This window comes from Strongylocentrotus purpuratus, unplaced genomic scaffold (genome assembly GCF_000002235.5).
Source record: "Strongylocentrotus purpuratus isolate Spur 01 unplaced genomic scaffold, Spur_5.0 spur5_scaffold_9, whole genome shotgun sequence".
NCBI classification, from domain to species: Eukaryota; Metazoa; Echinodermata; class Echinoidea; order Camarodonta; family Strongylocentrotidae; genus Strongylocentrotus; species Strongylocentrotus purpuratus.
In genome coordinates this window covers 21,475,049-21,488,597 of record NW_022145615.1, presented here as the reverse complement: position 1 = coordinate 21,488,597, position 13,549 = coordinate 21,475,049, and the positions used below count along the sequence as shown (strand labels likewise).

The following is a 13,549-nucleotide window of genomic DNA, read 5'->3' as shown; positions in this document are numbered from 1 at the left end:
TACCAATTTATGACTGATGTATGTGGTTAGAATTTCTGTCTACCTATGAGCTCAGGTTTTCGCAAGTTGATTAAAGTCGCAGTTAAGCCTACCATTCAGGCCTTGTTCAAAAATAGGAGCTCTACACACAATATTTCTCTTCCAGTTTAAGCTCAGTTGCAACAGATGCCAATCTAATTCACTATTTCACTTGTTGTATTAGATCCCTAACTCCATATTGAAGATCAGACCATGTGGACAATTTTCAGGTGGCATCAACGGAATTACAAAGACTTTTTGTTATACTTTAGCATGGCTTGGACAATAGCCACCTTGGGGGATCATCCTGAGGCAACTCCACCCTTTGCCTTGTAGGATAAAAGAGCGCCTTCGCAAACACGACGGAAACAAAGACAACGGGAGAATTACGGCGATACAGCTCTTCCGTTGTGTTTAGGGAACGAACGCTATCATGGACGCGTACAGTCGGGAAAATCAACAAGACGGAGAAAATTCTGGTTCGTGCATGCGCAGACTGTTTTTGCTTTGCCTTCTGTCGTGTTTGTGAAAGCACCCTAATGTTCCTCACACAACTACAGTACTCTCTTGACAACTACACCCGTATCTCCTCAGGCAACTGCATGTAGACCTGAAATGTGAGGGGGTGTAGGTGTCCAGGGGTAATTGTCCTCGTAGGGACGTGTTTGTTGTTTGCCCTAGGGGTTAATTGTCCATTGCCTTACTTTTGGATGACATGAATAACTACCTCCCAGGGCAATTGCCCCAGACAACTACCCCCTCCCTTCCCCCTCCTATATGTTACACTGCATGACTTTACCTTTTACAAATTCCCTCGGACAACTATGCGGGGTAGTTATAGTAAAGCATTTTTTTGTCTGGGGCTTGCTATCCAGGAATAACTCTCCGGGGTGTATGGGGTAGTTGTCAAAGGTTGTTGTCTAATGCCTCGGTCACACCTTTGCGTATTGCTGCGTATTTATGGCAAGCCGTTTTAATATTTATTCCTATTTCTGGATATCAAGAAATGATTTTCTGTTGTAAAGCAATGGTAATGGTAAATACACAGCAATACGCAAGCCAAATACTCAAAGGTGTGACTCAGGCATTAGGGGGACAGTTTTCTAGGGATGATCATGATGTGGTAATTGTCCAAGAATCAATCTCTACATCGTTTCTTTGTTTAGACAGTTGGCGTGACAACTTTAACATGAAAGTAGAGCTTAGAGGTCAAGTGTGATGGTAAGATCAAAACAGTCATGAAGCTATTATTAGGTTTGTTTCATACACCACTTCCTCAGTCTGTCAAGTGGTTTTGGTATGGTCTTTGAGAGGATCATGACCTTTATATGACACAGACTTCTGGAAATCTGGTAAATGTGTCATTCAATGTAATTGAAACTTGTTCCATAAATAAACTGTATTCTTGTCTTGATTCTGTACGTGATCTTTAATGTTAATATTAAGTCAGTAAGGCAATTTTGTATTGAATGAAATGCAAAACAGAACAGAACTCCTGGCTGTTGTGATTCTGTATGTAGTAGTTGCATGTGTGTGTGTGATCTGATTCTAGTTGATACATCTAGGAGTTGTTTGGAGTAACTATTGAGACAGGGCACCCCTCCCCTTCCCCACCCCATTTTTATTTGTTATTAGTAATTTGTTAATGAAAAACTAAGGAAATATATAAATGAGATACACTTTGCAGTTAGGTGATTAAGGATACATTCCTCTTTCCTCTTCAATAAAAGTCTTATGTATGAAGTGACTTTCAGAGTACATTGTACCCTTTCCAATTTCTAAAAGAAAAATTGCCCTTCTGAAGCTCCCTTCATTTGAAGTGATTGCATGGATGCTCTGGTAAAATATTATTCAAGCAATGGCAGAGATCTACAGGGGAAACCCCTTCGATCGATCGATAGAGAGAGAGAGAGAGAGAGAGAGAGAGAGAGAGAGAGAGAGAGAGAGAGAGAGAGAGAGAAAGGAAAGGAAGAGGGAAGGTAACATGAAAATGAGAAGATATGACCCCATCCCACACCCCTCGCTCTATCTGCCTTTTTCTCTACATATATTTTTTGTTTGTGAACGACTAGACGGCGAGTAGTAAGCCTATATGAATTATGAGGACCTTGGGTATCTTTGAACCATCAACTAACAAGTCCCTGTTTGAACAGTGGCGGATCCAAGGGGGCCGGGTCCCCTCCCCTGGTGAAAAAACGTGCAAAAACACATTGATTTTACCTTTTTTTTCTCTTCAGATGGGCCCTCTCCCCTGGCGCTCAAGGGGGGGGGGGGGAGGGTGCGATTTTTCTAATTTTTGAGGGCCCCCCAAAAAAATAATGCCAACTACCCCCCCCCCCCTCCCCCTGGATTTGGTTTGGATGGGGTGTGCTGCTCAAGCCTCGAAACCCCTGCCCATTTTATAGGGTCATTAAACAAAAATTGAGGAAAAAACGGACTCATGTTTAGTAATATTTTTGTTAAAAATGGGACCCATGATTAGGGACTTTTTGTGAAAAAGTAGCCCATTAAAACGACACCCCCGTATGTCTTAACATTTGAGTCCCCCCCCCCCCCCCGGATTCTTTGATAGTACATCGATGACGTTATGCACCAAACAGTAGCGATATATTGATTAGGACGGCGAGCAAGATGGACATTCAAAAGGTTTCCTGAAGCGTTGCGACTGAGTACGGATTCACATTCAATAAGAGACAATGGTGCAAGGTTACATAACAATAAATAAACAAGCACTGCCGGAAAATACTCTGTCCAGGATGCAGTGCAGGGTACATAGTTGCATTTTTCAAAAATAGTTCTTTTACTCTGTTTACAAAAGTGTCATAAAAAGAACGAATTGCATGGGCAAGTATATAGTAATTAAATGCTATAACGTAATAAAGGCCACCGTGATACATCATTCAACAACTTCCCCCATAATGAGCAAATTGATGTGTATTCATTATATCTGTTCCTTGAGATAATAATAAAAGAGAAGAAAATTAAGTTAATAAATGCCCTTTGTCATGCAAAAGGCCTCTATTCGGTTCATATCTATTTTCTTATTCTAATTTGGGAGTAAAATACACCCAAACTTAGTTTAGATTAAAATTGTGTACAACCTAGCTTCTTAAGACATCCATTTTCTTCCCAGCAGCTATACTCCTTTCTGTGATTGGATTGTTGCTAATAATCATGATATTCTTCCAATGTGATCATTTCACACCTGCATCAACTTTTAATAATAATAATAATAATAAAAACGTTACTTATAAAGCGCTTACCACCGAAGTCTCTAAGCGCTATATCATATCATATCATAACGTATGTTCTTAATGAAAATGAAATATATATATATATGAATAAATTTATATATTCAAACAAATATATATTTATGTGATATATCTTTGAATATGATATGTTAATTTAAAGGCACACTACTTGTAGCTACTTGCTCCCTCTATATAGAAAACTTCCCAAATCGGTGCCTGTTGGTCCCCCATGATCCTCTTTTTCTTATGTTAAATGAGAGCTGAGTTAATGAGATAGCCACCTGTCACAGTGACCTCGATGGCTCGCTGGGCGGTCTAATCCCTTCTTGCTGAAGTAGTAAAGCTTCCCTTTAAAGAAAAGTTCAAAGAAGGGTACGTGCTTAATAATTTAAAGAAAAGTTCAAAGAAGGGTACGTGCTTAATAAATGAAGCGGAAAACGAAATTTCTTTCATTTAGTTTCTGTATCTCTCGGAAAACATTACGACTCTCTCATTAACCCTGCTCGTGTTTCTATAATACTCTGTGGTAAGCCTGGGGAAATCGTCTTCACATATTTTGTTTAGATGAAGGTTACAGCATTTACTCATCTTCATCATTACGTCATCTTTACCATGCAGGTAAACATGTGATGCTCATACCAGCATCCTCCGATCCACCACCACTCTAAAAATAGAGATAGCGCAAGAAGACTCGATATTATCAGAGTAGGGGACAATCTTTACAATATGCCTTGATTTGTGTTTAAAAAATATCTAATTCTGTTTTAATCATAGACTTTCATGAAAATTTTAATCGTTTTTAGAAGCTATACGACTAAGATTTACTTTTGGAAAAGACATGCAATATATTTTGTGACCTCCTCGTTGATAACTTATAGTTTTACCTATATGAGAAATGGACTCTTCCATATGTTACCTTGGAAAACACATCGTTCCATTCCAGCGCATTCATTCATCATCCATACAGCACACACACGCAAAACTCACTACCAATTATCGTTGTCTATGCACAAATCGACCAGTTCGCCTGCACTGAGTATACCGGTGCTAGCGACCGAACAATGAGGGTGTAAACAAACAGATGCAACCATACAAATCTTCAGCACACGGCACACTGCGTTCGATCGTCACTAAATCGCAAATCCATCTCCGAGAGCAACACGTACTCTGAAAATTTTTTGCCTCACATCTGACGGAAAAACACTGAAATATATTCAAAATGAAGGTCCTTAAATGCTGCTCCATCGCCCTGTCGGCAAAATTTATCATGTTCTGTCTCTCAGTCCTCTTTTGGGTAAGTTACAAGTCTTGTTATGCTATTTGTAGATCGACCTGTAATTTGACTTTGAATTTTGTGATGATGTTGCATTATTGGGATGAAAATGAAATATATTGCGAGAGTGCTTTCTAAGAACGCGATGTTTTCCGTCAATGCAATGTGGAACTGAAAATGGTGGAGAAAAATGAAATAACCGTAACTATTGATATATATTCATTAGAAAGTGAAAATATTGTGCTAAATTGGCATTTAATCCAGGGTGTATTTGTTTTTAAATATCGTTTGATAACTAACAACCTAGATAACCAGATAACGATTGAGGAATATAACTATACCGAGATGGATAATTTGTGAGCCTCGGAAACGAACCTAATTTGTTGCATATTAAAGCTGTATCTAAACTTTGTCTTAACTGAAGGTGCCACTTTCTTACATGCAGTATTTTATTACTTGTCATTGACAACAATGTTTTGTCGTCTATTCCAAACCCTAAAGCATATTGTTGTACAATATATTATAAATGCTCTCCATTATATACATTGATTGACATAACAATTTAAAGAAACACCAAATCTAAAATATATTCCAATTTTTTTTTCTCTCTCCAGATTGGTTCTGCTGGTCTCATGTACCTCGGTATTGAGATGTTCACATATGCCGGAAACATCCACCACCTTGCCAGCAACTATTTCTTGACCATCCCCGCCAGCGTGTGCATCGGTCTCAGTATTCTTTTCCTGACCGTCGGTATCATCGGACTCATCGCTCTTACCAGGGAAGATGCTAGGTTCCTCAGGAGAATGGTGAGTTGATTAGAGTTTGAGGAGTTTTATATTTTTTTAGAGAGTAATAGAATGAAGATTATAACCAGTGATTATCTTTCCGATGGAAAACATATGGTTTATCACACGTTTCCATTGAATATCACAAGTAGCAGAAGAACAATACCCCAATGTTTGGACTTGGTCTTTAACAGGTTTGAAAGGGATAATCTGCGTCATGAGAGCGAGAAATATCTGAAGTTAATGTTAAAGGTTAATGAGTTAAAACCCTTCTGGTACTTACCAGACTAATATATTAAAGTAACTGTAAGTTGTAACCTGAATAACTGAATTGGAGATTTACGTTTGGGAGGTCTTCTAATCATCAATTTTTATCGTCCTATATCAAACTTTTGCTCTCAGTTTTATCTTCATACATCCAGTCAATATGCAGACAAAGACATGATGAAAAAGTATTTTGACTAAATTGTTTAATAAAATAGTGATAACAAGCCCCTAAAACGACAATATCAACTCCTTAAATTTAATATGTTTCAGAATAAACATATACTATTGGGTTCAAATGGGTCTATATTACTTTGGGACAGTAAAATCTGAGAAAGTAATTACTCAGCATTGTCAGATTGATTAGTTGGAAATGTGACGTCGCCAATTTGAAACCAGACTTACATCCGTCAGAATGGTGATATTACGCTTGCCAGGAAATGACCTCAGATTAACTTCCAGTACAGAAGTTACATGGAGTTCCTAAACTGTACCCTGTAGTTACCCCCATGACATTTTCAATAAAATGATACTTAAATCAGTTAAATGTCACTGTATGCTATTAATTTTCATCCATAGCTACTCATGCTGTGACCATTTCATGTGGTAGAGTTTTTATATATATTTGACATACCGGTACTTCTTTATCATTTTCAAAGATGATAATATACCGGTAAATGTATATAAGTTATCATCACAGTTATCAAATATCAATTACCGGTACTCATATCTGGAAAAAACAATGTTGGAATTACTCTGTTTTACTTTTGATATATTCATATAGGAAAATAGTAAAACAATTATTGTAACTAGATCTGTTTTAAAAAAGACTTTATGTTGTAAATGAGAAGGAAAAAAAGAGTACATACCAAAGAAAATGGGAGATATATTCTTTTTCCAAAATGTGACAAGAATAATATTCCCAAATTCATCATAAATTGTAAGTTTTATGTCATTTTGATGATTATCTGCTGTTGCATAGGGTCAAGTTTATAAGAATAAATCAACCACCAGTCTATGGTTTACATGTATCTCATCTTTAGATCTTGATCAGGGAATTCAGAGATTCAATCTGTATGATGTGTCACAGAAACAGTCTTAGTTATAATGTGTTCTCTTACATGTATGAACATATAAATTAATTAATGCTATAATTGATATCTTTCTTTAAGAACTTCAACAAAAGGTAACCTCCGTATAAAAAGGTATCCTGTTACATTCTGAAACATGACTTTACCCATCGACTACTAAATTATGTTATTCCCATAGGCAGGCTGTAATACTGGAGCCACCCTGCCCATACAAAATGTGTTAATACATGTATTCCAATCGACTCAGAAAATGCATTGCATAGACTTATGGGGGAATTTGATCTTGTGGAAATGAGAATAAAGATTTCATATCATTTAATTTGTGTTCATTAAGCTGTATACTTATACCATTTTCTTTTCAATTAAATTCATTCAATTCACCCTGTAGATGAATCTGATGTAATGTGTACCCATACATGTAATTATAATAAATCTTTACTGGTATATGTTTGATTTCTCTTCAGTTTGTTGCCTTGCTAATGGTTATCGTCATTCTGGAGATCACAGGGGCTGCCCTTGCTATTGCCTTCAAGGAGGAGGTGAGCTTCAAGGATTTCATTCAAATACAATAGTCATGTTTAATTTTGTTTTAGTGAGAAGTTGTCATTATAATGATTATTATTATTATTATTATTATTATGATGACTCCTATTATAATAATTATTATTATCATCATTATCTTTATGATTAATTCATGAGTATTGGTGTTATTTATATTAATATTATTGCTATATTAGTAGTAGTAGTAGTAGTGTTGTTAGTTATTATTTTGTAATTATTACCTTTATTATTAATGTTACTTTTGTTGTTCTTGCTATCATTTTTTAAATAATGCAGTTGCATATCTACAGACAAATATTTGATGCAGAACATTGATCTATTTATATATATAAAAAGAAGTGGTCATATGAAATATGAATAGTCTAAAAAAACATAGCATAACAAAATTATTTAAAAAAACACCTTACAATGTTTTGTATCAATGGGCGCGTTCATGCTTGATTTTGAAGGCAGAATGAGCGATTTGTAACGCTCATCGTAAACGCTCATCGTAATCGCAGTTCCACGGTGCACTGTTCATGCTCACTTCTCCAGGCAATTCTCCTTGGGTGGCCTTCAGCTGGATTCGCAAACCTGTGTGCGCATGCTACGTAGACCCACTAGAGGTCAGTGTGTTGACCCCATTTAAACGCGTTTACAAATTGTAAACGCATCTTTTTGTGAGTTTACGATCGGCGATCGTGATCGCCGTTTTTCGGTGATTCTACAAAAGTGAGCATGAACGCAATCGTGTTTTAAACTAAACGCGTAACAGATGCCTGATTCTGGCCGTCAAAATCAAGCATGAACGCGCCCAATGTGACATCTATTAAAACGAAAGTGATAGCAATCCTGTAATCATTGTGATTATGGCAATATATATCATACTGGATACAGTAGAAAACATTAAAATGGGGAATCGTTGTAATGAGTGCTCTGTAATTAATACTAACTGATTCATGTATTTTTTTTTGGCAATTAACAGATCAACACGGGTATTGACAATGGACTTAATAACACCATGAAACATTACAATGAGAAAGAGAACTACCAGAGGTCAATGGACTACGTACAAGGACATGTAAGTTTTACATCCTTTTCCAAATGTCATTCTCATAGTACACATTACATTCAGCAAAGGCTGATATAATTCTATTGTCAAACTTTATGCAGCCTATCGCGAAGATATATGTACTAGAAAGATTACCAGTTTTCTATGCAGGCATACTAAGCTAGATAATCAAAATATGCAGATGATGTCATTCAATACATGTAGTTATGCTATTTAGAAAGAGGTATATAGTAGATTAGTCAGCTACATAAAAGAAACATTTTCTTTATCTCTTTGCAATGTTTTTTTTTTTCCTTTTCAATTCAATGATAACAGGAGGTCAGGAAGAGAATTTCTCAATTAGTTTTGACAATTCCCCAACCAACCAACCGGTACTTGTTCACTGCTGTCTTTTGTGTGCACCTAGCAAAATATTAAAGTGTATCACTTTTAAAACTTAATTTGTTATAGATTTAAATCTTTGATCTTTTGAATCTTTTTGATGGATTTAATTTAGTGATCAAGGAGCCCAAGTGGTCAAGGTGTATCTAACTTGAAAGTACATTGTATATATACCACTATGATTTTTGTCAATCTAATGATAATTGTAATCATTAGATCAATTTATATAGCGCAGCTACTACATAAATAAACTCAACTGGGCTGACTGAAAACCAAACATCTAACAGTGCCACTTTACAGACACACACTAACAAAAAATTGAAAGCTCCTGAATACAAGTGCATCTTAAAGCCTGTCTGTACTAGTTTGGCCAGGGGAATTAGACCTCCCTCCAAGGTCACTGATAGGTGGTCATCTCATTGAATCGGCTCTCAATAAACATAAGAAAAAGGGAATCATGGGGGACCAACAGGCACCGATCAGGCATTGTTAGCTATATAGAGGGCGCAAGTAGCTATAAGTAGTGCAGTAGGGCTTTAAATTTAATTTTGATTAAATGATTTTTCTTTCTTTGCTTCCAGCTTGATTGCTGTGGATCCCACCACGCTGAGGACTGGGCCACCACTCCATGGGGTCACGCTAACCCCGACATGGTCCCTCTTAGCTGCTGTAAGGATAACGCTACAGCCAACTGCACGGGGTCACTGGTCAACGATCAGTTCAACATCAACCACGATGTAAGTCAATCTCTGTTGAATGGATAGAGCAGCTTTTGGAACTAAACTGAAAAGTTATTAAGCTTAATTTGTAACAATTTTTTTAATGGAACTGGAAACAAATGATACTGATTTTGAATTGAGAGAATAATAAGTTTTGATTCAATGAAAGAATTTGGTGAAAAATCATGAAATCCTCCCAATTTCTGATATTAGGTCAAGACTATGTAGGATATTGACTTATATTTTATTTCTATTATCTCTATTAAAATAATATTCAATTGCAAAATGAAAAGGCAATGCATCTGTTTGGTTAACAGTACAGTATGCATGAAAAGGCATGAACATCATGGAAGGAGAGAAGCATGTTTTCATTGATAAAGTTTTTAATTTGCTTAATCTCATGAAATATATTTTATCTTCCCCATTCACAGGGTTGTCAAGAAAAGCTTTACGATGACATCAAGGCTTATCTTGTATACATCATCATTATTGCAGTTCTTCTCTTTCTTTTGCAGGTAAGTAATTCAAAAAGTATGAAAGAAATATTTAAAAAAACGGAATGCATGTGTCAAAATCTGGTTAATCCGGTCAAAAAACATGATAAGACTTCTAAAATGTGTGAAGTATGGGATATTCATTCACATCTTAACAGTAAAAGTGAATAATATTTTTTTAAATCAACAGAGAAAGTCTTACTTTTACTATATAGCAAGTCAAGATATAAGATTACAGCTCCCTGAATGCTAAGTGTACAATTTTACACTCTATAAATATCATCAGGTTTTTTTTTTTAATGTAAAGTTTTGTATCAGTTTGTGATAACATCCCCCTGTCCACACACAACATTTTCCGTGACTAATCATGATTAGCTATACCGTTTCGCGATAGTGATACCGTTTCGCGATAGTTTTACGACCAAAATTGTAGGTGTGGACGCTCACTAACGATACGTCGTATAATGAAACTAGTCTAACGAAACGCAGGTTTGGGCATCGTTTCGAACTGAAACTCGATAAAGAATCACGCCTAATCACGGAAAATGTTGTGTGTGGACAGGGGGAGTGTAACTAGTGTAACTAACTGGGCGGGGCTTAACGTGACCTCGAGCGAAATGAGACCAGACCTCTTATCACTATCGCGAAACTCTATAAAGAATCACGGAAAATGTTATGTGTGGACAGGGGGCATTTTATACGATGATTCTTTAGTGACGACGTTTCTTGTGTGTGGACATCCTGGAATTTATACGATGATTCTTTATACGACGTATCGTTATAGAGTTTCGGGATAAATTGTTTTGTGTGTGGACACGCTGATTGTGTCATAACAGTAGTTAACACAACCCTAGCCTTTGTTTAATCAGATAAGTCTGTGGAGTTGAGATTAGGAAGGTTATAACAAGGTCGTATTGTGCAGTGTGCTACCAGTCAGTAGCAGAGAGAATCAGTGCTTGGTGTGCCTGTACTTCCTATGTGGTATCCGATCCTGCATGAATGCTTGTTCAAATATTCACTTGTCTGGTACAAGTACAAACATTCAGTAAATCAATAACATCAAGTTTGCTGTATCCTTTAAAGGGATTGGAAAGTTTGAAAGCATATAACGTTTTTGTAATACAGTTTTTGCCCTGTACTAGCATTAAACCTATCACTAGGGATCCCAAAATAAGTCTTTATCGACAATGGTCCTTTAATGAGGGAATCAGAATACCACGAAAAAGTAAACATTTTTTTTTCTATCTTTTTTTTCTTCTTTTTAAAGAATTTATTTCTATTTTGATAGGAGATTGTAAATAATTCATGAAGTCTGAAAGACCCATTATATGTCATGTATCTTTTATTTTTGTAGTGATTCTTAAAAAATCCCCCCCCCCCCCCTGTAAATTTCATGTGATTAGATAAATGTGGTAAGAATAAAACTTTAGGAAATGAATGCATTTAATCATTAAAGGGATTGGGTAATTTTGTCTCAGATTCTGAAACAAAACCCTGGATTTACCTCATGCTACAATGATAATTATAAACCTTTTTTTATAACACTACAGTCTATTTGGGAAAATGAGGGCTTCAACATTACACCATATCACAGACACTAATAACATGTAGGGCCATGCATCTCAGATCTAATATTGTTAAACAATGCCTTTAATCTTTGATTTTTTTAATCTCTTTCCGCAGTCTATGGCCCTCTGTTGTACCTGCTACCTGGTGTGTCATCGACGGGACAAGCAATACCAACAGCTCCAGACACCCTCCAAGCGTGAGTCAAGCTACGGGTACAGGGCATAAATCATCTACAAAAAAAGACTATTACCAGACGCACAAATGTAATCAAGAATCATTGATATCCCCAAAAATCATCTACAGAAAAAGACTGTTACGCACAAATGTTTACCAGAATCAGTGATCTCCCAGGGTGTTTGACAACCTTGATATAGTGGACACCTCTACAGAAGGGCCACCTGTCTACAAAGGCCAGCATGTTCTGCATTCGCAATGATATATATTACAGCACAGCATGTTCCAGGGTATTCATTGGCATAACTGTCTGAAAAAATAGAAAGGTCTGGGGGGTTTTTGGAAAAGTTATCCGATCTATCCATTTGTGAATTAAAAATGGATTAACTTTTTCTTTTTTGAGTTCCAAGAATTTACTCAAGTCACACTTCTTGCTCATTATAACATTCCATTTTCTTATTTGTTGTTTTTCTTGAGCTCACATTATTATAAATTATCTTGACACCATAATTAGCTAACTGAGGATCAGCAAAAGACTATGATTATTTAGGTATATGATTGATCATGAATTTCATTAGTCAGAGTAAATAATGTTTCTTTGTAGGCTGAGTAAAGAAAATGTCTTTTTATGAGATAGCAAATAGTGTTATGAAAAACATGGAGTAATTGCCTTCACTTAAACATTATTTGTGTCACATGTTGTGCTTTATAGTCGGATGTTTTTCTAAAACAGGTGCAAGCTTATAGAAAGTAATGGTGATTTCGTGATAGAAATGAATTTTTAAGAAACGTGTAAAAGCAAGTGTCTTCTGTATGTCACTCAGGTTTTTTTTCGTCCAGAAGAAAAGTGTGTGTTTCTAAATACATGTTGACTTTCATATTGTGCGAAACCTTTTAATACCCTACATGTATTTTATCTTTGGGATGGTATTATAAATGTGTGTGCCTGTAGCATGTATTTATTTGAAAATGGTCATTCATTTTGAAGATTGTGGAGTGCCAGGATTGTCGAGTCTGACATGAGCACCATACAAGAATCCCTTATTATTATTATTGTTAATATTTCCAATACCCTGCCAAAGTGAAGGCAAAAAAAGTTTAATGAAGAGGATTCTAAAATGGTTTGGTTAGGAATGATCCATTACATGTAAATATATAACTTATTCCTTGTTAAATGGTGATCAGCCCAGAAATAATGGCATTTCAACTAAGTAAGTCGTTGTTAAATCTTTACCGTGAAAAAAGGTACTGCATTTGGATGTACTTAACAACCCATCGACGATGGCTCTTTATAAAAAAAAAATGTTATCGTCTTCGAGAGTTTACAGATTCCTGTCTTTCAAAATTTGATGATATAAATTCTTTTACACATTTTTACCCCTTTCTTATTATAATCATTTTTTAATGAGGACTTGTAAGGATGATTTTTTTTTAAATAAATGTTTTATTTGATATTGTGCACCACGTGGAAGTGACTTTTATCAGTAAATTGTGGAGTATTGTATTATATGTATAATAAAACTCAGATTGGTACTGTTTGTACATATAAATTTGGAGTGTTTATTGTAATCATTTTTCTGCGTTTTCTTTACCTTGCTGCATTATAATTCCAACTTCATAAATTATAACATTACCATTTCAGAGGGAGAGGGAGAGAGAAAGAGATTGGGAGTGAGAGCGAGAGAAAGAGAGAGAGAGAGGGAGGGCGAGGGAAAGGGAGAGAGAGAGAGAAAACGAAAGAGATTTCTTATGAAAGAGGTATGTACTGTAGACTTCAATTACTATAAAGAAATAATCATGGCCTTCATGGGATGATGTAAGATAATAATTTGATTAAAGGTATTACAAAGTTTTGGGAAATTTTGAAAAATGGGTGGATAGTGATTCTTTACAATTTTGATATATTTGGATGCCT

General features: G+C 35.9%; 1 protein-coding gene across 1 annotated transcript; it reads left to right on the top strand.

Moving 5' to 3' along the window:
• The first annotated feature begins 4,281 nt into the window (after nucleotides 1-4,281).
• LOC581955 (tetraspanin-36) lies at nucleotides 4,282-13,184 on the top strand. The gene is made up of 7 exons (XM_781932.5): nucleotides 4,282-4,563; nucleotides 5,157-5,351; nucleotides 7,150-7,224; nucleotides 8,211-8,306; nucleotides 9,260-9,415; nucleotides 9,829-9,912; nucleotides 11,575-13,184. Exons 1-7 carry the CDS (start codon nucleotides 4,489-4,491, stop codon nucleotides 11,683-11,685), a joined length of 792 nt encoding a protein of 263 aa, XP_787025.1. The 5' UTR covers nucleotides 4,282-4,488; the 3' UTR covers nucleotides 11,686-13,184.
• Nucleotides 13,185-13,549: the final 365 nt, after the last annotated feature.

Bases quoted from the DNA above. Each gene is read 5' to 3' on its own strand.
- LOC581955 (XM_781932.5), top strand. From the start codon at position 4,489: ATGAAGGTCCTTAAATGCTGCTCCATCGCCCTGTCGGCAAAATTTATC. The intron at 9,416-9,828 runs GTAAGTCAATCT...CCCCATTCACAG, and splicing joins AGTTCAACATCAACCACGAT to GGTTGTCAAGAAAAGCTTTA. The intron at 9,913-11,574 runs GTAAGTAATTCA...CTCTTTCCGCAG, and splicing joins TTCTTCTCTTTCTTTTGCAG to TCTATGGCCCTCTGTTGTAC.